The sequence below is a fragment of the Physeter macrocephalus genome, chromosome 8, assembly GCF_002837175.3.
Source record: "Physeter macrocephalus isolate SW-GA chromosome 8, ASM283717v5, whole genome shotgun sequence".
Taxonomy (NCBI): Eukaryota; Metazoa; Chordata; class Mammalia; order Artiodactyla; family Physeteridae; genus Physeter; species Physeter macrocephalus.
Genome location: NC_041221.1, coordinates 80,346,800 through 80,370,504, shown reverse-complemented (window position 1 = coordinate 80,370,504; position 23,705 = coordinate 80,346,800). Strand labels below are relative to the sequence as shown.

At 35.7% G+C, this 23,705-nt stretch overlaps 1 protein-coding gene across 7 annotated transcripts in view; it reads left to right on the top strand.

Moving 5' to 3' along the window:
• Positions 1–23,705, top strand: part of HOMER1 (homer scaffold protein 1) — a 125,540-nt gene that overhangs the window by 36,915 nt on the left and 64,920 nt on the right. For all 7 annotated transcript variants that reach the window (XM_007102958.4, XM_028493020.2, XM_007102957.4 and 4 more), the window contains 3 exons: positions 7,902–8,058; positions 12,186–12,317; positions 15,905–15,997. In XM_007102958.4, coding sequence (XP_007103020.1) covers positions 7,902–8,058; positions 12,186–12,317; positions 15,905–15,997 — 382 coding nt within the window. The remainder of the gene's footprint in view (positions 1–7,901; positions 8,059–12,185; positions 12,318–15,904; positions 15,998–23,705) is intronic.

Sequence of the window (23,705 nt, the reverse complement as noted above, 5' to 3'; positions counted from 1 at the left end):
CTGTGAGTTCTCAGAATATAGCTTTATTTAGTGGAAATCAACTGGGAAAAGAAGAATGTTTAAAGTCTAGTGAAATTGAAAGTACAGTACTAATTTTAAATGTAACTGAGTTACCAGGAATACCTCCTCATATATTTTAAAACACCAAGTATTTTATCTGAAATAAATAGGGTTTTAAAAGGGGGAGTGGGGCAGAGATGATGTTACTTGGAAGTCAATACTCAAAGGACCTAGCAAGCCAGGTCCTTTGAGTACTGAAGATGTTGCTTAAATATATACATTGAGTGGGTTTACTTGCTCTTTTCTATGAATTTGAACTTATTCCTTTGATCTTTTAAATGTAGCTACTGATTAAAGTGCCCAAGGTAAATAAGTACTGTAATCCCTTTTAATAACTAGTGATGTGCCTTAATGAAAGGACTGAGACTGAGAAATCAAAAAAACTTAAAATGAAGGCTGTATATAAGAAGTATAAACAATGTTGTTACTGTTTGAAGTACAGTTTTATAATTTAGTAATCTTAAACTCCAGATTGAAATTTTTAATTTATTTGATTATATTTTCTTCAGATATGCTAATTAAGTCAAATACCTGATGTCATGAAGATATTTCTGATGTGCAATTGTTATGATACAATGATTTTCTTAAAAAAATCTTTCGTTTGAATGTGTAATTAACCAGTTCAAAGACCAAGGAATTCAGATCACACACTTTTTAAGAGTTCTTCCAGAAAAGACGTTTTGTAGTTGTTGGTGTCACATTTTAAGTCTGTATACCTATGTTATAGCAATCTCCTTTACGATTTTGTTTTTGCTGTATAGTAACTTAGTTTAAACAAACGCCTGCTGTGGTTTTGGTTCATCACTAGATGGCGCTCTTGTGGTACAACTATGTGTGGGGTAGCCATTAGTCGGATAAGCTTTGCTTGCCTCAGAGGAAGCATGTGTTGTTTGTTTGTTTTAAAGAAAATTCAAAATGGATAAGTAATCACCTGTTAAACACATAACATGGTAATAGAAATACATAGCTGATAATATGCAGTCATAATCTTTGAGCTGCATCAAAACAGCTGTTTTAGTCAGTAAGATTTTTCTTACAGGTGTGTGCTGGGAGAGTAGAGCTGGGTGGTGGGATAGGGGAAGTAAACCAATTACCTGATAATCCAGTGGAATTGCACTTTATATTATTAACTAGTACAGGACAGTTCTTTTGAGGACATTCCAGTGCTTGAGCTCCAGCTTGTCTGAAGACATGCTGTGCCAGCTCATAATGGCACTGAGACTAAATTCTTCAGGCATTGCATTTGAGGTTAAATGGTCATTTGTGTCCATCCACTCCTTGTCTTATCCTTTCCCATGTCCTTTTGGCCTTAACACGTATTGTCCCGCTTCTCTTCCCACTTCAAACTCCAAAAACCAAGCTAAAGGTAGAATGTTTTTTGTCTTACTTCCTGTGTGTTTACTTCTAATGAAGGAAGGAAGTGGACATACCTTCACTTCCAGAGCCATAGCTGGACACATTTGGAATTTCTGCTCCTGTCTTACTTTCCCTTTATTCCTCTTTATGAATAATAAGAATGCTTTCAGATGATGTCCTGTTAAGTTAGTTGAGTTCCAAGCTATTAAAAATTGTCACTTATTCTGTGGTTCTTTGGCAGTCTTCAAAAGTGGCCCCTAAAGCATTCTTTTCTCAGCATTAACTGTGATGTAAGTGTAGCTTCCTACACTGTGCCACTTAAGAAAATCTTTTAGTACTAGAACAAGTTTTAAAAGTTAAATGGTACTTAAAGGTTTGTAAAGACAAGTACTAGTTTCCTATCTCATCTTGTCCTTCATCTAGCCCCGTCCCCCCAGGCAACTGCTTTTACAAATTCCCATTTTTATTTCTCTTGGTAGTTGTCTGCATATCTCTAATACGCTGTTATACTGCTGTTTCTTGATTAAAAGACTTGGATATTAAATCCTTATAGCAGAAAGTCAATTGATAATGAACTTTTATGATTTCCATGTTTCTTCCACCCATCTCAATCAGTTAGTCTTATAAATTTTTCCATTGATTACCTCTACAGTATTAAATGGGGCCCTAAAAATCTAATTGTATGTGGATCTATGTTACAAAGTTAATGAATGACCAGTGTGTGCTAGCTAGCCAGGAGAACTGGAAGACCACCAATCACATTTTATTGGGGAGCACGTTATTGCAGAATTTATTATATGTAAACCTCTTTCCTCAATTATTATTTGTGTAATTTTTAAAATGACAACTGCTTGGAACAACTAGGAAACTTGTTTTATCACATAAAAAGCCTAGAGGCTGAGTCATCGATTCAATGACATAATCAAGGAAACAGATTCCTGGTTTTTCCATCTGCTTTTGTTCACAATGTTGGCTTTGTTCTCAGGTTAGCTGCCCTCAAGGTCCTAAGATGACTCTTCGGGTCCGAGTGTCACTGCAAACACAACGTTATTTAAGAGAACGTCCCTTCTTATGTGTGTATCTTTTTGTGAGTGTACCCAGAAGCTTCCAGCAAACTTTCCCTGATTATCTCATTAGCCAGAACTGCTTCAGAGGTCCATTCCTAAACAGACTTCTGGCAAGGAGAATGGGATTTCATTGATCTTAGTGAAGCTCACAGTCATGTGGAGGAGGGTAGAGAACAACATCTGAGGTGTGTTAGGAAGGAGCCAGGAGGAATAGTTGGCGGATAGTCAGCCAGCAGTGTCTGTAGCAATGTCAGACTCTTAGTGGAAGGTATCATCTACCTGATACCTTTAACCTCTGCCAGGCTACTTTCTTTTGGAAAATTAAGTGGAAAGTCTGGCAATTGTTTGAAACCATAACTTTCTTCATATCCGCTTTGCTATGTATGTAGTATCAATACTTTTACAGAGTTTTAGCCCACGATTAAGACCTTCAGAATTCTTCTTATACCAACTTCCTAGAATTATTTTACAAACCTTCTGGAAAATACTTCAGTAACCTCTTCTAACAGTAAGGTCATTTGAACTACTCATTGCCTTGACTTTTTTTTTTTTAATTTTTCTTTCTTTCTTTCTTTTTGGTTGCATTGGGTCTTCGTTGCTGCATGTGGGCTTTCTCTAGTTGTGGCGAGCGGGGGCTACTCTTCGTTGTGGTGCGCGGGCTTCTCATTGTGGTGGCTTCTCTTGTTGGGCACAGGCTCTAGGTGTGCGGGCTTCAGTAGTTGTGGCACGTGGGCTCAGTAGTTGTGGCTCACGGGCTCTAGAGCACAGGCTGAGTAGTTGTGGTTCATGGGCGTAGTTGCTCCATGGCATGTGGGATCTTCCCGGAGCAGGGCTCGAACCCGTGTTCCCTGCGTTGGCAGGCGGATTCTTAACCACTGCGCCATCAGGGAAGTCCTGTCTTGACTATTGATGTAAGAAGTTACAAAGTTGATGATTCTCTAGGATTAAAGTGTGTGTGTGTGTGTGTGTGTGTGTGTGTGTGTGTGTGTGTCTCTGTGTGTTCTGTATTTAGTTTCTCTAAGCTAGTTTAAAGCATTTCATGCAAAAATCTTATTTGATTTTTAGACTAATGTTTCATTTCTTAGGAGAATTACTTTGTGTCATTATATCTGTTTAAGAAATAATACTGTAGTCATGACTTAAGGCCTCAATTTTGTATTATGCCATATATATGTATATATATTCTAGTAACAGTAATGTCAATAAAGGTGGTAGAATATACAGATTGGCTTTCAGTGAGATGTGTTTACCTCAAAATTTATCTTTTGATTCTCATATTGTGGTTATAAATATAAGTCCTATGAGATGTTACTGTGTTACGTGAAAAAGAATTCTAGGATCAGATCACTTTGCTGCCTGCTGGGTTATTCAGGGTTAAATGAGTTTCTTTACTGCAGGACTTCTCAGAACCTTTAATATATTAATGTGCATTATAAATGTTTCAGAGTGGAACACGTAAGTGTTTGCAGAACATGGAACACTCAATTCTAAGACTTTTGTTCCATAGAACATACTTTGGAAAATGCTGGTATTTGATGCAGTTAGTTTTGTGTGAATTGTTATAAAGGAAGTAGTGTGTCTAACCTTTATTTATGAGTTCCATCCAGTTTATTTGAAAAAGTATTAGCACTTGAACACTTGGGATAATCAGTGTCAGATGCTTTTCAGATCCTTTAAGAGATAAGTGCTTTAAGATTTCGGGTATAGCTTCTCTACTGCTGCTTCTACAGCTTTTCTCTAAAATGAAATTTTTCCACATGCTTAGTGTTGAAATGTACCTTAAAGAGACTAGTGATAAGCTCTCTTGATGAGTCCCAAAACTTTTCACTCCAGCCTGGTTTTCTCTACTGACCTCCAAACTAACATTTTAAGTTCCCTTCCTGACAGTTTTACATGCAAACCCTGTAGGCATCAGAACTTGGTCAAAACTGAGCTCATCCTTTCCCTCACCATCCCCCCTGTTCCAGACTTTATTTTCTGTTTACCATACTGCCTAGTGGCACTGTCTTCTTTTCAGTCACCCAGACCAGAAGCCCAGGAGACTCAGATTCCTCCTTCATCTCCTACATCATGATTTCTTAACCTTGACACTGTTGACATTTTTGGCTGGATAGTTTTTCGTTGTAGGAGGCTGTCCTGTGCATTGTAGATGTTTAGCAACACCCCTGGCTTCTTCCCGCTAGAAGCCAGTGGCAGTCTCCCTCCGTTGTGACCACCAAAAATGTCTCCAGACATTGTAAAATGTCCCCTGGGAGACAACTCACCCCTGTTTGATAAACCACTGCCTGACATCCAAACTGTTAACTTTATCTTATGGATTCTACTTTCTAAATTTACCTTTAACCCCTCCTCATGTCTTCATTCCACTCCCTAACCTCCTATTCTTTTTATTTTTTTAATACTTGGGATCCTTTGTAAGGTTCTGACTAGTGTCCCTATGTCCAATGTTGTTTCCCTTCAACCCACCCTTTTCAGTGCTACTAAATTTATCTTTCTAAAATTCAAAGCTGTTCCTATTTACATCTCTCAGTAGTTTCCAGCGGGTATCCTCATGAACTGGCTTCTCTCTCTATCTCTAGCCTCATTCTTCAAAGGCACGCATACTCACTGAGGTTCTTGCTACACATGCCTAAGTACTATGCCCTCTAACCACGGTGCCATGGTTTCAGACTCTCCTTAGGCATCAGTTTCTCCAAAGTAGCCTTTACCCACTTATTTTCAGAGACTGTCATGGTGAAGAGCATTTTATTTGTTTAACATATCCGTCTTCCCTCACCAGATTGAACTTTTCAAGGGCAAAGACCATCTCTCTCTGTTTTTACCATGTAGTAGATATTCTGTAAAAGGGTGAATCATCTGCTTGTATGCTCTGACAGATGTAGTAACATCCTCGTTACTTCTAGGAATTCTCTTCCCTGTGTATCAGCTGTAAAATTATTTCCCTTGTCTTTATCATCCAGATGTTGATGGCTAGGCCTTTAACCACAGAGATCTTGAACTACAACTTTTTTTTTTCTTTGAATGAACTATGGCTTTCTTTAAGAAATCAGCTATTCAGAAAAGAATTGAAGAAAACAGCGTATTTAGTTGATGTCAGACGTCATTTGCTTGTAAAATAGCTAGTTTACCCTAAAGGTTTTTATTCAGAATGGAATGAAATTGTGTGGAATAATTGTGCAGATTAATTACACTGTGTCAATTAATATGTGTGGAAAGTATTTATTCGACTCAAAACATCGCACTTCCATTGAATAAGGATTTGATGATTGGTCATATAAGGCTTGCAAAAGCAATATCATTGTCTTAACAGTTTTACTTTTTTGGAAAATACATTTATTAGAACACATTCTTATAATTATCAGCCTACACTATCTAGAAATTTATCCCTTGTCAAATGAAAAAAATTTTATCAAGTCAATAGAGACAAGAATGGCCCACTTCCCTTCCTTATGTGTCTTAAAAAATAGAATTTTGTGTGAATGAATTTCCCTGTGAATTGGAACTAGCTGCAGTCACTGAACTTTAATTAAAAGGTGAAAAAAAAGAAAAACAGAGGTTGCAGGGCTTTTGGACGATAACCCAAATGTAGTACCAGCCTTACTGTGAAAGTCAAGGATTGAGGACGGGGAAAGGAAATGAATAGGGCCTGCTCCTAATTTGGAAGAATTCTGCATCCTGACATAGCGCCTTGCCAGATTATTAATAATTATTTGCTGAATGAACCCGTGTATAATGGCAGTTAAGCCAGAAGCGATGACTTTCTGCTTCATTTTTTAGGGAGGGGCATAAAATGTATCGCTCACTTCCTTTCAAAAGTGATTCTTTAATAAGAACAGTTGTTATGGTGGTTTCCAGAAATGAAACTGGGAAGAGACCAGTTACATACAGGGAAGGTACCTCCCTTTCCTAATAGCTCTTTAAGGGCTAAAGTAAATCATAGGAGACATATGTGACACCCAGCCCATTACTGTGAAACCGAAGGATCATTTTGCCAAAGACCAAGATTTGCCTTGCCTGTTTTCTAATTTCACTCTTTTCCATACTCTCTTTTCCCTTCTTTAAATTTAAAATTGGAAAAAAATTTTAATTCTTAAAAATTAAAAAATTTAAACTTACTTAATTTTAACATTATATATATAATACCAGTTAAAAGTCTCTTTAGGACCTTAAGCTGCTTTAGGAAAGAAAGAAAAGTGTTATGTAAATGAAAGAAACATTTGGACTCCAAAAAAATTTTTGGTAAATGCTCTTTACAAGAGAATTCTTACTGAGAACTTGGAAAATTTTGCCTTATAATGCTTCTATCACATACAGATCATCTCATGCTTGTTTTTTCAGACTGTAAAAGAAATCTGTAATGATCATATTTTGAATATATGTTTTTGATAAGTTTTGGTTCTTGAAATTATAATTTTAAAAACCTCTATTTATCTTTAAGGCCTTACTTGATCTAAGTAAAAGATACTGTGATGATGGGCTACTTTGTTTTCCTTATATTTTTCAGTAGAGTAAAGATTATATTGAAAGTAAATTCTTTACCTGTAACCAGAATAATGTAGTTTTAAATGGGTAAAAACTTTTAACTTAGTGAGAGTCACATATAAGATACTTGTATTTAAACAGCATATCGTCAGTTCTAATTATTTGCAGTGGTTTTGTTCTATAAAGGCACCACAAACACTGAATTAATGAGTGTTGAACCATTATCCAGAGGGAAACAGAGGGTTAGATTCCTGTGAGCCTCTGGTCACAACGTTTTCATCAGCCAATCAATAATAACCTTGTTTGATGTATGTTTCTATCTAAAGACACCCTATTTAATATATATTGTTGATTCATTACCATTGAACTCATGGCCAAAAGCACTGTAACTCATGCCTGAACAAAACGTATGTAACATTTTTTCTTCATGAGGCACATCACAGTCTGCTTACATCTAGGAACAGACAGCACTCAGCACTGTGCTTGGGGGCCATTTGAAACAGTGAAAGCACCAACAAAAAGCACAAAAATGCAGACTTCATGGTGCTAAACAGATGGCAAAAAGGACACTTGTTTATAGTATGAGAGCTGAAACAAGAAGGCAGAGTGCTACCTTGATCAACCTCAGGTGGAAAGGTACACGTCAGGTCACTGGAAAAGACCAAGGAAGTACCTCAAGTATGGATTTTGGGGTTACAAATGCATTTTACTGAGTAGGCAAAATCACAGACACAGAATCTTCAAATAATAAGGATTGACTGTAATTGTTTTAAAGAAGCTTAAAATACTGAGTATTCAAATTTAAAAGAAAGTTTCTCTTATTTTCAAGGATGTGGGAATTTTTGGGTAAGTGGAATCATACAGTTTTCATGTTCTATTGTCCAGTGGAATAAAAGTGGCTGCTTTCATCCTGTCATTTTGTTTTCTCCCCTACAGGGAACAACCCATCTTCAGCACTCGAGCTCATGTCTTCCAGATCGACCCAAACACAAAGAAGAACTGGGTACCCACCAGCAAGCACGCAGTTACTGTGTCTTATTTCTATGACAGCACAAGAAACGTGTATAGGATAATCAGTTTAGATGGCTCAAAGGTAAGTTACATTTACATTAAATAACCTTGCTGTTTTGCTTTATATAGTATACACTTCAGTTTTATTCAGAAGATTTTTATCTTCATTAAAATAAAATATTTTCTTTTGAGCTTTAAAAACTTACCTTTTAAAAAACAAAATTGATCATTTTTAGGGTAGCAACTTTTTCATCCCCTAAATTACTTGGATTAACCACCTTATATATATATTGAGTTACAAGCCAAAATATTCTACAAATTTGAAGTCAGTTTATTTGATAAATATTCATTGCATATCTGTTGTGTCAGGCACTGTGTTAGGTGCTAGGAATATAGTTTTCAACAGAATGGACACAGTTTCTACTCTTGGAGCATGTAGTCTAGTGAGGAACTAGACTTCTTTTCAGATATACTTCTATAGTCTAGTAGGTAGTTCAAAATCCCTAAATCATAGGAAGTCTTTCAATATTAAGTTCAGTATTCAATAATAAAGCTGACATCTATTATTCAGAAGAGAAGCATATGGACAAGACCTGTTTTTATTTGTTAGGAGAGGCAGATAGTAAAATGTTTACGAGCATGGACTGCCTGGGTTTCTGTCTCAATTCTACCATCTATGAAGTTTTTGATTTGGGGCAAATTATGTGTTTACTTCTCTGAGCTTCATTGTTCTCACCTCAGTAGTAGCTGTAAGGATTGAGTTAGTATCTACAAAGCACTTGGTTACCTCAGTGCCTGATGGAGTATACCCTTCAATAGGGGGGAAGTTCCATTTTTTCCTCAATGAATTTTGAATAATACATGTAGATAATTCCTAGGAAATTTTCACAGTTCAGTGTAGAGTTAAGACCACAGCCTCTGAAGCTGGACCATCTGGTTTGAATTTTTACTTTAATACTTACTAGCCATGTGACCTAGAGCAAGATATTTAATGTCTTCATGTCTCAGTTTTCTCATCTGTAAAAAAAGAACTAATGTAAATAACTACATCACTACACCGTGGGATTATTGTGAAGATTAAATAATTTAGGCAAAAGCACTTAAAGCATGTATAGTGATCACTATACAAACACTTACTGCTATTGTTATTATTAATATTATTCAGCTTTTAATTATTTATTGCCTAGTGGTTTGGGGGAATAAAAGATAATTTAATTTAATGGTGAACTTTCAGTCTGTTTTTTCTATGTGCTCATTCCTTATCTCCTTAACTGGATTATAGGACCCCAGGGGCTATTTGCACTTTGTCTTGTACATAAGTGACTAACATGTATTTATTTGAATAATTGATCGTCTTTTCATTTTTACTCAGGATTTATAGGACTTGGGAAATAGCAATAGTTAATTTCTCTGAAGCTTTATTTAATGAAGAATAATTTTGCCAGATTTTGTAACTGTTTAGTGAAATTAACAGATATTAATTATTATAATCTCAGACCCTAGAGTGTTAATTTATTTCTTTTCCCTGACTTGAACCTTCAATTCTCGGTAATTTGTATTTCGCTCTTGGCCCAAACCATGGATAAGGTGTGGTTTTATTACAGAGGGCAGTTAAATGATATATAAAGGTAAAGTAGGCCCAAGTCCATTGTGATTAAATAATCCTCATGTGTTTTTCTCCTGAAGCAGTATGAACTATTGCTTCTGTCATTTCCATTTTTGAATATACTTTGTAACTTGTAATTATTAGGCTCTTATATAACTCTTGTGAAAAAGTTTTTTTGTTTCTTTTAATAAAATCTACTCTCTGTACTGGCGTTATATTTTCTATCACATTTTCCATTTTCTAGTTACTTTTCTAAACTGATGCTATTAACTATTGCAGTTTCCTGCAGGAGTAGTTTTTTGGTAAGCAGTAGTGGTTTATTTGATGCAGCTAAATGGGTGAGTTTCTTTTCCCCACCCTCACTTCTATTTCTGCACAACATGATGAGTTGGGAAAATCTTAGGTGCCCCTGATTAGAAAACATCCATTTGTTCTCACTTAAGGCCTTTTCTGTGCAAGTCAGGTTTGCTTGAAGGTTTTCTAATCCTGCTGCAGAGACATCAGTATGGCCAAGGGCCAGGATCAGGGCACTATATGGTTGGTAATGACACAGCATTTCTACTTCTTTTCCTTGAAAAGACAAGAACTATGGGATTGAGAGACATATTTATTTTAAAGAACTAAAAATTTTTTTACATGGATTTATAGTAGCATTCTATTTTAAGAATTCTAATAAATAATTTTAAGTGCAGAATCATCTCTTATTTTAAAGTTTTATTCACTGATTAAAGAATCCCAAAACAAGTCATATGGAGGCAAGGAAAGGTTCAGAATGGGGATTAAAGTGGAACTCTTAACCATAAAAGCAGAAAGAATTTAGTCTGAAATAGCCAAACCAGAAGGTCAGTGACCAGCAGCTCATGAGTCACACCTCTTACATGCCTTATAAAGCCTGTGGTCGCCTCACTATGTGAGAGTTATTAGGGTCAGCTGTAAGATGCCCATATCTCCTTGGAAACACTCAGATCCCAGCTCACATGTACATGTACCCTCCTCAGGGAACACTCAAGGACCACCAAATCTAAAGTAGTGCTGGCCAGCCCTTGCCTTCCTGCCTCTCAGTCTTGATCCCATCCTGGGATCTATGGTCTTCACAGCACTTACCACTCTCTGAAAATTTCATTGGTCAGCTACTTGTTTACTTGTTCAATGACCGACTCTTCTTGCTCTAGAATGTAATCCACAATTACGTTGCTTCTCACTGTTGTATCTCAAGTTCCTAGAGTTGTGCTTGGCATTTAGTGGGTACTTGCACACGTGAAAAGTTGCATATCCAAACGAGTCCTTACCATTCGTTAGTATATTCTTTCTCACTCAATCTTTCATTTGATGACAACCCTGCATGTTAGAGCAGTTGTTAGCTACATTTTACAGGATCTAAAATGACGTGGCAGGAAGAACAGCTTTTGAACCAAAGGGTAAGGCAGTATATTAGTGTATAAATTTTGTCGGAGGTGAAAATGCTTATAGAGAATAAGGGCTCTCATGTAACAACAGATAACATGTCTACTGTCTGTGAGAGAAGGCAAGCCACCACTCTCTTACTGTCTACTTTAGTAGGACAAATGTCATGCATTCATTATAACTTCATCCATACCTGCATAGCTCATAAATATTTACGTTTGTACTGTTGTTCATGTGGTGTACAGATTTAGCTTTGTTCTGGAATGCTTGATTCTTATTCCACATTTAATAGTTCACCAAATAACTGTTTATGGATTTGATAACGTATCTATTTTTATTATTACTGGGATCACTTTGTAATCTCAATCTCAGTTACAGAGTCGTTAGACTACTTAACTAAAACTGATTCTACACCTTAACAGTAGTACTGGCAGAGGGGATGAACGAACTGAAATTAATGTGTTAAAGAGTAGTTGAAGTTTATTAAAGTGATCAGCAAAGTTAATATTTAATAAAGTACTAAAAGGCTAGTTTTCTAAGAAACTATATTGTAAACAGAAGTGATAGTGATTCTCATTACCGTGATTTTATACCACTTTATATGTAAAGAAGCGAAGTATATATTTAAGGGTTTGTTTTTCTCTTGAGTAAAGAAAAACTTACTAAAGGATTGAAAGTCTTTTCTGTATCACAGTATATTTCAAGTAAGTTGGCTTTTAGAAAATTCTTGTTGATGGATTTTAGAAAATAGTGATCAAATAGAAAATTTGTTCTATTGCTGCCTTCATTTTTGAAAGATTCTTTGGAGAGGGGGACCTTACTTTTAAATAAACAACTATTAAAACCTACTTGCTTCCGGTGAGTATTATCCAAAATTCATAGATATTGATCCTAAATGTTCAAAGAGAAGACACTGACCACATTAAAAACTCTTTAAAAGTTTTTGCATCACAGGAAAACTTATTTTGCTTGTAAAGTATTGAAATTTTTGATAGAGTGCCATTATATTTATAGTTCTATTATTATCCTATTGCCACACTGTCACTTATAATGTTAAAAACTGTTTCTCTAACTCTCTTTATATATTTAACATTGTGGCTCAATAGGAGTCCTGATTTTTTATGTATCTGAATAGTCCTGTGCTTAAATGCCTATTTGCGAATTTTTGGCTGGTTACTCATACTTGTTTTATTTTTCAGGCAATAATTAACAGCACCATCACCCCAAACATGACATTTACTAAAACATCTCAGAAGTTTGGCCAGTGGGCTGATAGCAGGGCAAACACTGTTTATGGACTGGGGTTCTCCTCTGAGCATCATCTTTCGAAAGTAAGTTAAATCATAAGATCTGAGTGGAAATCTACATCTTCAAGTCAGACGTCTTAAATATATAACAGAAAATGGAGAGTATAAAATGTAGGAGAAATTTCTTTGATATTTTCAGAATGACTGTAGTGACAGCAGAGCAAGAAGTGACAGATCAGTGGATCCCACTGTCAGTTGGAAACATTGTATACATTAAAAACAGTCACCATTGATTGAGGAGGGTTTTTGTGGTTAACTAGATATGATAGGAAATAAAATGTGGGAATTATCACTTCAGAATGGACTTTGCTTGGGAGTTAGCACCCTTGGTTGATGTTCTGTAAGATAGGTAGACACCAAACGCTTCTGAATTGTGAAAACTCAAGCTGATAGTGATATTTCAGACATAATAGCAGGCGCATAAGTTACTGTTTAGGAAAGTGGTGCTTTGTCTGGGTGAGAGTTACTCTGAGCTCTCTGATGCAACACAGAGTAAGATCTAAGAGACACCATGAGGAGTTCTCGGAACTGACCAAGTAAATTACTGTGGCTAGAACCGCTGATAAAATACAGAGCATCACCAGGCTAAATACTGGAAAGAAAACAGTTTTCCTGCATATAAACAAAAGCCATGCAGTGTTCATACCAGCAGCACCTTGAGTTCTTGTGGATGTCACAAAGAAAGAGTTTATAAGGAAAAGGAAACAATCTCAGGATAACAAGATGATCAAGGGGATGAGGATTACTCACTTTTACCCTTCACATTTGATGCTCACCAGACCCAAAGAGTTATGCTTAAAACTTCTCTGTTTGAAGCATTCAGTTAAAAGAATAACCCTACATTTGAACCATATTTTATGTATGATTTGGTATACATAGGATCTGATGGCTTGAGAGTTGAAATAGCTCAAGTGCAGGGTAATCAGGCTCTTGTTAGATATACACCGTTAATACTTAAGTGAAACCTAAGCTCTTCTTTGTAGAAATCATTGAGATTCTTAAAAATTACTTCTTTTAAAAAAATCTTACACTTTTGTGATTATTTATTGACGAAGTTATAATTAGATAGTTCAGTAGTTAAAATAATCTTTCTTTCCTTTTGTTTTAGTTGTAAACTTTCCTTAACACTGTTGTTTTCAAGTGCTTTTGTTATCTTTTTGATATAAATTAGAGTTGAAAGCTCAATTTTACAACTATTTTAACTTTCGTCTTGATGAATATAAGTCATTCTCTGTAAGATGATTAAAACAAACAAGTGTTACCTGATTTCGTTTCTCTTACACCCATTATATTCTCTAAATGTATTTCTTGAGCTGTGGTAAAGTTATAAGTTTTAGACTTAAAGTATTTCAACATAGCAGGGACACAGGCATTGAGTTAAGCATTGTCCCTCCCTAAACAATCCCCTTAGGAAATTACACATTTATTCTAATATTTTTGCCATTACTCAGAGCCTTTTTGGAAATTTTCTTTTGAAATTGTCTATTAAAGCCTATAGCAAAAACATTAAAACTATAATTATATTACACTTGCTGAATTTCTTGACAACAAAGGAACTAAATTGTGGATTAATTTCTAAAGCCTGCATGAAATGATTTTTGAGCCTAAGTAATTTTGACTATAATAAGTTGTTGTTGTTTTACTACATCTTTCAAGTTACTGGGCAGATAGCTAATGTGGCAAAGAAATAGTTTATTAAATTCTGTTAATCATATTGTCTCCTCTTATCTGATCTTCCTTCTGAGAATAGCTTTTATAGTTAAAGAATTTTATTTTTCCTCTTTAAAGTTAGCATATGCTTTTGACCAAACTGACCGGTAGCGAATTCTAGTATTGTACTGTGAGGGTGGATTAACCATTAGGAAACAACTCAGTAACTCCTGGAGCCAACTCTAGTTTGTTTATTCACTAGACTCGGCTCCAAGAGCTTATGATCAGTCTCTTCAGAATGTTTTGGTCCAAAGATCACAAAATCATGACTTATTTTCCAAGCTACCTTGAAGATTAATGTCGGTACTTTGTAAACTATAAGGGACCCAAAGGAGTACATAATCTTTTACATAAATGAAGCAAGCATGTAAATATTCTGGCTTATTTTGTCACTAAAATCATACATGAAATGAAACATTGTAAGAGTTTGGAGAAGGCTCTGAAGGCAATTCTAGGCAAGGTACTCTCAAAATATGAGAGAGCAGCAGCCTTGAAAGAAATTTGTGGTCTCCTAAGGTTGATGTATGAGGAAAATTCCAACTATGCTTGGATTGTTAGAGTGCTTACCAAGTTGTATTTTGTTATCATGGAAACCTAAACCTATAAAAATTAGCAACAGCATGGGTCTTTATGAAGTTGAGAAGAATTTTAAACATTAACTACTTTGGAATGCCAAATTAGTGTAAGAAAAACTTTGTGTATTATTTCAAATTACATAAAGAGAAATTAATTATGGTTTTGCTTTTATTTCAATTCCAACAATGTGAATGAGACCTTTCTAGCTCTATTTTCAGAACTTTTGTTTTTTTTTTACAGTAATGAGATAGTCTCTTTAATTAGATAAGTATAATAATACAGGTTCAGTTTCCTGATCTACAAGTTGTAGGTGGGGGTAACAAGGTTTAAGAAGGAAAGTTGTAATAATGACAACTTTAATTTTGACCCTCCTCCGTCTCCCTATTGGCAGGTCAGGGTATCATGAGCCTTTCCTTCCAAAGCTTTCCTTCCCAAGATGGCAATGAAATCAGGGTTGGCTTATGGGGTTCGAAGAGGGACCTATAATTTCATATTTTAATTGCTAGCTATAACAGATGTTTTGAGTTGCACAAAGATTTTAGATTTTTTTAAATTTGGTTATTTTGTAGCCTTGCCTTATTCTCTCTGAGAACAGTGACAGACTAGTTTCCATTTCCAGTTCATAAATAGATACTGTTTGTGGCCATGACATTTCTTTGATTACCATGGGTTCCTAAGAGTTAGCATTTCATATAAAGTAATTTTTTAAAATTGTTACCAATCTTAAAGACCTTTGTGGGGTCCTGCTTTTCCTTTCTGCTGCTGTGCATTAGCTGTTTAGGAATCTTTGGAAATGAAGTTTTAGTAATGTCAGTTAGTGACAGTAGTAAACGTTGCTGTTTGTACTGCTGCAAATAAAATGCCTTACCTAATACAAGAGTTTATATTCTAGTAAAAGTTAAAAGCATGCTCCAGATACAGAGATGAGTAGGAGTGGACACTTAAGTGATTTAGTTTTCTCCATGAGAAACAAACATAGTATGTCCATTTTACTGATTCCACTCCCAACCTGTACCCCACACCTTGGTCTTAGTAAAGTATATCTGAACAACCAAGGAGAGACAAAACTAAGCTAGCTGAAACCAAATTCTAACTTAGTTTTATCATGATTTTTTTAATGAGATATCTCAGAGTACTTTATAGTGCGCAAATGTTTGATATTAGGTTTATTTTCCTGTCATTTTCATATTTTGCCTGTAATTGATTTGAGGGCTAAGTTGCTGTGTAAGAGTCAGTTATTCCATAAAATGGAAGAAAACTAAGAGAAAAGTGGGCATTAAGACCTATTTTTATTTGATTAATGTATATAGTCTTTCTGCATTCAGTTTGCAGAAAAGTTTCAGGAATTTAAAGAAGCTGCTCGACTAGCCAAGGAGAAATCACAAGAAAAGATGGAACTTACCAGTACACCTTCACAGGTGGGTATCTAATATTTATTCTTTCTTATAAGCCTTGTTCATTTTAGATGGTATCCTTTATGCCAGAGATAAATTTAGGAAAATAATGGCAAAATTAAGGTGATTGGATTCCAAAGTAGACATAGAAATGCACCCTTCAGTTAATCCGTACTAGTGGAGAAAGGGTTTTTTTCCTGTATACCGATGTGTACAAGAATCTCGGGGAAAAATCTGTTTAGTAATTAAAACTCAGTTTTTTAATGTGCATACAACTTAAAAACAATTGTATATAAAAAACATAGATTGCCCTATTGTTTGTATTCTGTGTTCTGTGATGGTCAGTCGGGTGCAGCCCCGCAAGAGAAGACATAGGAGAGGCTTGGGAAAACAAAAGTTTATTGTCCTCACAGGTCCTAGAAACAGGAGGCACGACACACCTCTGGGGGGGCACCAGGGATGCCTCAGGGTGGTCAGAGGGCAGAAAGCAAGAGAACAGGGGAACACCAAGCCTAGAGCCTGTACTGGGGTTTCTGTTGGGAATGGCAGGGCAGGGTGAACAGTTTAGGACTGGCTAGTCTGAATGATTTCAGTGGGCTGTAAACTACAGAGTTAGTTCCTAGTTGCCTGGTACCGGGCCCCTTGGATGATTAAGGCAGAGGAATATTGTCTCCTGGGTTGGAGGGGCCAGATAGAGGAGGTATGGCCTGGAGTGGTTAATTTGCATATCAAAACCATGCTCCCACCTTAGCCCCCTGCTATCTCTAAGAATTGGCTAGCCAGAAAGGTTTTTTAAGATGTCAAAACGTCACAATATACAGAAAATAAAAATATATAAACAATATAGTTTGTTCTACCTGATTTTAAGGTGTGTTTAAATCTGACAGTTGGGACATTTTACATCTCAGCACTGAGACCCAAAGGTTGTAGGTTTTAAAAAAGTATCCCTTTTTGAGATTGGGATTGATACCATGTATAAAATAGATAACTAATGAGAAGCTACTGTATAGCACAGGAAACTCTACTCAATGCTCTTTGGTGACCTAAATGAGAAGGAAATCCGAAAAAGGGGATATATGTATACGTATAGCTGATTCACTTTGCTGTGCAGTAGAAACTAACACAATATTGTAAAGCAACTGTACTCCAATAAAAAATAAATAAATAAAAAGGAAAAGAAAAAGCATCCCTTCTTCCTTTAACAAATGAGTTAATACCTATTACTTGTCCATTGTAGTCTTTCTTCAGTTGGAAATTAATTACATCTCCAAATAAAATTCATTAGTTACATTTCAGTACTTTCACAAAGGTTTTAATGTAATAATATCACTCACAGAAAGCCAATAATTTTCAGCTTTTTAATAATAGACTTTTCTAAAGTTAATCTTTATTTCAATTGTCATCTTAAGAGTAAGGTTCAGCTTTGTGCTGGGTTCTTCTCTAGAGTAATTGTTTTTGAAGTGTACTTAGGAGATTTTATAAAAGGAAGGATTGGATGTTACAAATGTTTCTGTGGAATATGTCAGTAGTAGCTGATTTACATAAAACTTTCTTAAGTGAGTAAATAGTAATTGCCTTGGAATTTTGTGACTAGCCAAATGATTGGAACATTTTAGAAAAGATTTTGCTCTTCACCTTCCTCCCCACCCCTGGCACCCAACTCTATTTGGTAAACCCTACTGGTATAAATAGTTTTGAGTATTTTCAGAGGAAAGAAGAGTTCTGTTGAGTATGCTTAAAGTACATATTTCCTCATAGACTAAAGGTGTACTCTGGATTGAAGCCAAAGCTCCATGATACCTCCTCTGTACTTGCAGTGACCTGGAATAACAAGAATGATCATTTTGAAACTTCCCTTGAATCTATCTCCCTAAGTACTGTGATAATGTAGTGATGCTTTTAAGCATAAAAGCCTATTTAAAATTTAGTACCAGTACACGTTGGGAGCTCCAGTTCCTCGGGTGAATGATTCTAGTGTCACAGGAGGATGCTATAACACATTCAATAAGAGAATACTGAAGAAACTCCAATAAAATTGTAATGATTTACACTTTGCCCTTGTACTTAGTTCCTGCTTCTCTAATCATAACTTGTTTTTGTTTAATTGGTCATGAAGTGTTACAAGTTGCTGCTAAGATACCTGCTTCTCTTTGGTGGAAGGAATGTCTTTAAGCCTTTACTTTCATCAAAGGAATATATCAAAGATGTTTGTATTTGGAAGGTGCTGTGAAATATAAAGAATAAAGAAATGTCTTAAGTTCATTAGTATTTGAGAGCCAAAATATACTGACCTTAATTTATCTTTTTAAAATATTTGAAGTCTGCTTGTTAATTTACAGAGCCAGAGAAATAGGGAGAAAATGGTATTTTCATTTCTCTTTCCTCTCCTTTCTTTTTTTTTTTATGACAGTCCCTTATAGAGGTCATTACTATTTCTGTTTTGACTCGAATTGTATGACCTCTGGCTACTCTGATTCTATTCAGCTAGAAAGCACAGCTTGATTCTCACTGGTTTAACCCAATATACTAAATTAACGCTCTGCCTGAAGACTAGAATATTACTCAGGAATTCAGCAAAGGGAGTAGAGAGATTAAATGGGATAATTGATAAGAGTGGACACTGAGTTGGTCATAGCTTTTGCTTTTATTCGATGTGGTATAGCAGACTAGTTAGGCGTATGTATTTTCAAGTCAAACAAACTTAGACATAAATTCTTTTTCTGCCTCTATGTGATCTTGGAAAAATTGCTTAACCCAAGTCTGTTGATACATCTGCAGCATGAGTATTACATTACTTACCTTACAGGATTGTTGGGTGGAATAAGTATGATAATGGCAATGTCATGTTGACACTGTCATACAATAATGGCAATAATGTAGACTCTAGAGCTTGGCTTTGATCTGGGCTCTAACCCTTTTTAGTTTTCTGAACTTAGAAACGTTAGTATTTTCTTTAGTCCATAAAATGGGAATAAGGACGATATTTTCTTACAAAGTTATTCTGAGAATTAAATAAAGATTACAGAGTGCTTAGCATATAGTAAAGGCTTAATAAATGTTAACAGCTGAGTTTCCAATGTGGCTGTAATGGTGAAGATGATGATGTAAAGCCCTGACATAAGTTATTTAGAAAAATACAGATGCCTTAATTGAATAAAGCCTATATCAGAAGCCCCTGGAAGACTTGTTAAAACACAAATTGCTGGGTCCCAACCTTAGCATTTCTGATTTAGAAGGGCTGAGATGGGACCAGAGAATTTGCATTTCTAACAGGTTTCCAAGAGATGCTGATGGCTGTTGATCTGGGGAATCAGACTTTGAGAAATAGTGCTGTAGACAAACCATTCCATCTCCCAAAAGGCTTGTGATGAAAGGAGTCTGGCATTTAGAACAAAGTTGGCCAATTTCCTCTTAGACTCTTGAGCTAAGGTTGTACACTTGATATAAATATGTGGTCATATCAGATAATCTTCATGTTGTCTTCATCAAGGTAACATCTCTAGGAATACTTTGAATCACATATTAGTTGTCAGTTTCTTTCGCATCTCTCTTTAAATAACAGACATTAATTTAGAACTTTTCCTCTGTTGGAGATCTTATAGTCTCATGTTTCCATGGGAATATTTTAAACAGTCAATTTGATATAAAATCAAGAGAGATGATTGACTTTAAACTTGAAATTTCTTACATAGTTCACAGTTTTAAAAATACCGTATTTCAGTTAACTTGTTAGGTGCTTTCCTCAGAATAAGCATTGAAGAAAAAGGGGCTATATGATCATTTAATCCACATTTTTCTTCATTGGAGTTTAGAAAAAAAATAAATTTTAGCTGTCAGTTGACTAAGCCTTTTAAATTGAGTAAAATCTATTTACTCCATCACTTGTTTGTAGCCAAACAAAAGTCATGGGCTTTTTTTTCCATTTAAGATATCAGGTTGTATAGCATTAAATATATTGTAGTAGCTATCTTGATTTATATTTAGTATGTCTAAACCTCTTCCTCAAGATTTTTTAGAATTCACTTTATAGAAAAAATGGATTATATGTGTGTGTGGGTGTGTGTATTCAAAGAAAAATAAAGTTTATTTAGCTTTGTTATAAATACCATAATTTTTAAAATGTTCATTTTAACGATAAATTATATTTACCCAATGGCACTGGTTTATTGTAAGTGATTATTAGGCTCTCTGTGACTAGCTATTTGATCCTATGAAAGTCAGTTGATCTCTTTGGCCATGGTTCTTGAATCTGTAAGGTTAGAGGTTTGAACTATATCATTTCTAAGGACATTTCAAGTGCAATAAATCTCGAATGTTTTAGATTTTCCTACTATAAATGGATTTTTTGAAAAGTGGTCTGTATTAGCCAACTGTTACTATTGTAAACTATATTATTTATATATCTAGCCCACAAATATACCATTAGAGTTAGTGAATGCCTATACATTAATATGATGCCTTCTTAGTATCATATGACAAGTGTGGTTTTACTGAACCAAATACCACGAGAACAACTTTTACAACTACAGGAAAGTTCACTAGAGTTCTCTGGATATTTTTTTTTGCTCTCCAAGGTAAGGGCAGTGGAGATATGTGTCTTTAATCCTGTTGCTTGTCCCAATGGAGTATTTATCTGTTTCTCTATTGGGTTTACCTACTAGTTATTGGCAGTGAGATTAGAGATGGAGGGAATAGACATAATGGTGAACTTGACTGAACTTGGAGGAAATGTAAGAATTGAGGAAATAGTGAAGGCAAGGGAGAATGGTAAAGTAACATATTAAGTTAGATGTTTCTGAAACTTCTATTCTTGGTTTGTAGCATGAACTTCAAAGGAGGATATTTACTTCAGAGAATGAATTTCAATCCTATTGGACATACAGGTGAATAGTGTTTAGTTAGAAATTTGGGATTGGAACTAAGTCTCAAGAATCATCAACAAATGAGTAATAGTTAAATCTATAGGTGAGAATGATATCATCCAGAAAAAAATAGGATGGAAAGACAAGAGAGACAAGGGTCAAAAATTGTCATTTAAAGGTTGTCACTTAAAAGGACTTCCCTGGTGGCACAGTGGTTAAGAATCCACTTGCCAATGCAGGGGACACTGATTCAAGCCCTGGTCCGGGAGGATCCCACATGCCACGGAGCAACTAAGCCCGTGCGCCACAACTACTGAGCCTGCACTCGAGAGCCCGCGAGCCCCAACTACTGAAGCCCATGCACCTAGAGCCCATGCTCCGCAACAAGAGAAGCCACTTCAATGAGAAGACTGTGCACCACAATGAAGAATAGCACCCGCTCCCCGCAACTAGAGAAAGCCCGCATGCACCAACAAAGACCCAACACAGCCCAAAATAAATAAATTAATTAATTAAAAAAAAAAAAAAGATGGTCACTTAAGGAATTTGAGGGAGATATAGGGAAAGACACAGAAAAGTAGGAAATGAACCAGCAGAGAATGTTAGCACAGAAGTCAAGAGAAGAGCATTTTAAGTTGGAGACAATGACTTGGCAGTGCAGGGAGCAGAGTTCCACTAGGTTGAGACTTTAAGAGGACTTTCAACCTAACAAAGTGGAGTCCACTTGTAAATACAGGGAGTGTTGGTGAAGGAAGGGCAATGTGAAGCACTTTCTAGAATGAAAGGAAATAATGACTTTAGGTTATTCTTGAGGCCAAAATGCTTAGTAATAAGAATAAGGTAACATATTTGGTTCTCTTGTATGAGGAGAAAAAGGGTTAGCGTGATAATCTCAGGAGGATATGGAGTTAAGAATTTTCTTTCTGGAATGTATGTGTGGGGGTGACTGGAATGTGTTCTTAAATGGAAGGAAGGAGTTAGAGAAGGGAAAAGAGACGAGAAGGAAGGGATCATTGATGGAGCATCGTGCAGAAGAGGGTAATGTGAGAGGGAAGGGTGGAAACAAATTAGCTACTTGAGTTGAGACAGGAGGGAAGGATAAAAACAGATTTAGATGCAGATAGGTGGGAGATCGAGGAAGTCTATGCCAATTTATTTCCATTTTTTCTGTGAAGGAAGAGTTAGATCATTCTCTGAGAGGAAGGACAACCGAAGAAAGAGAAAGCTTGAACAGAGGTTTGAGACTCCTGTTAGGTAAAGAAAAAGAAGAGTCAAGTGGGAATAAGTAAAATTAAAGAATACTAGTCATTTCAAGAGCATAATTGAAGTCAGAGCTCAAAATTATTTTCATGACACTAACCAGCATATTTAACATATTTTCTCTCATAGCATTTGGTAGCTTGGGTACATGAGAATAGGGAATGATGATATGAATTAGAAATTGGCGAGATGGGTGTTGTGGAAGGTAAGGAAGCCCGGAAGTTGGGATGATGCTACTGAGAATATAATTAAGGTGATTGACTTTCTATTGCAGGCTGGGTATGGAGAGAAATAAAGCCAGGTTGAGCCTGACAGCTAGCATAATAGCAGAGGGCCAAGAGGATGTAAGTCTTGATGAGGTTGAAGAGCAAGTGGAAAGGGAGCGGGACAGGTTGGGAGGATAGGAGGTTGTACAGCATAAGCCCTCTTATCTGTTGGAATCAAAACCAGTAGTTGATGAGTTAATCTAAAAAGTCAGTTAATGTAAAGACTTTTTTTTAAAAAAAGATTCTTTTACATTTATAAATTAAAATTCAATAATATTATGTTTCATTTGTTCACCAGTATTTTAATTTAAAGCTGAAGGCTTTTCTTTGATTATTACTCTTTCTTACATAAATCATACCAGTAATTGATCATCTGCAATTTCCTGAGTTTTTTTTCTTTAAGTAGAGCTAATCCTTGACACCCCATCCTCCTTCTATGGCACATACACCTGCGAGTAGGCTGGTGACACCACCCTGAAGGCCTGGCCTGGAGTGAGGGCCACATCATTTCTTTTCCATGTGATTCAAGATATTTCTGGAGCTTCTTGCTTTTTGCGGGAGGGCTTTCTTGCCACTTCATAAATGAGTAGAGAGAATTCTTAAGCACTTTCTGAATCTTACATCATTGCTCAGGTTCCTTTTTTATAGTGTGGTCACATGTGTTAGTTCTGGCTTCCTTGATACTCTCACATTTTAATATGCAAACTTTTTTTTCAATTTGACTGTTATTTTTCTTTTCAGATTATTTGTTTTGGTGTGGGGTGTGAGGGAAATTTCCCAGAAACAGTGAGATGTGAGTTTTATTTTCTCAAAATAAGGATGGAGAGGTGATAGAAGTTGATTAAATCTCAGTTTTTATTTATATTTTACACTTTTTATTTTTTTATCAACTGTGATCAAAGAATATATTATTTGATAATTTTATCCTTAAACATTTACCATAGAAGTGGCTAGCCATATTAGTTTAGGAATCTGTTTCTAAAGAGGAATTATCCTACTTTCTCAAAAGTTTGTAGTCTAACAGATATACCTCCATGCTTTTTATTTTAATGTTTGATTTAAAGGTATAAAATGTAGGTTTTATGAAAGTTAGGGTTTTTAAGGAATAACTAAAGTGGAATGTTTAGGAAATTACAGAAAATTTAAACTAAAAAACAACTAGATGTTTGGAATATGTTAAATAAAACAAGTTTCACAGTGCTATTTTTAGCATATGTAAAATTTCTAGAAGGTTTCACACAACACTCAGCTACCTGTGCGGCTACCTAGTTGGAGTAGTTAGAAGGCAAAGGAGTTTCATTTCCCTTATGTACTGTTGGAACTATTTTCTTGTTCTCTTGAGCA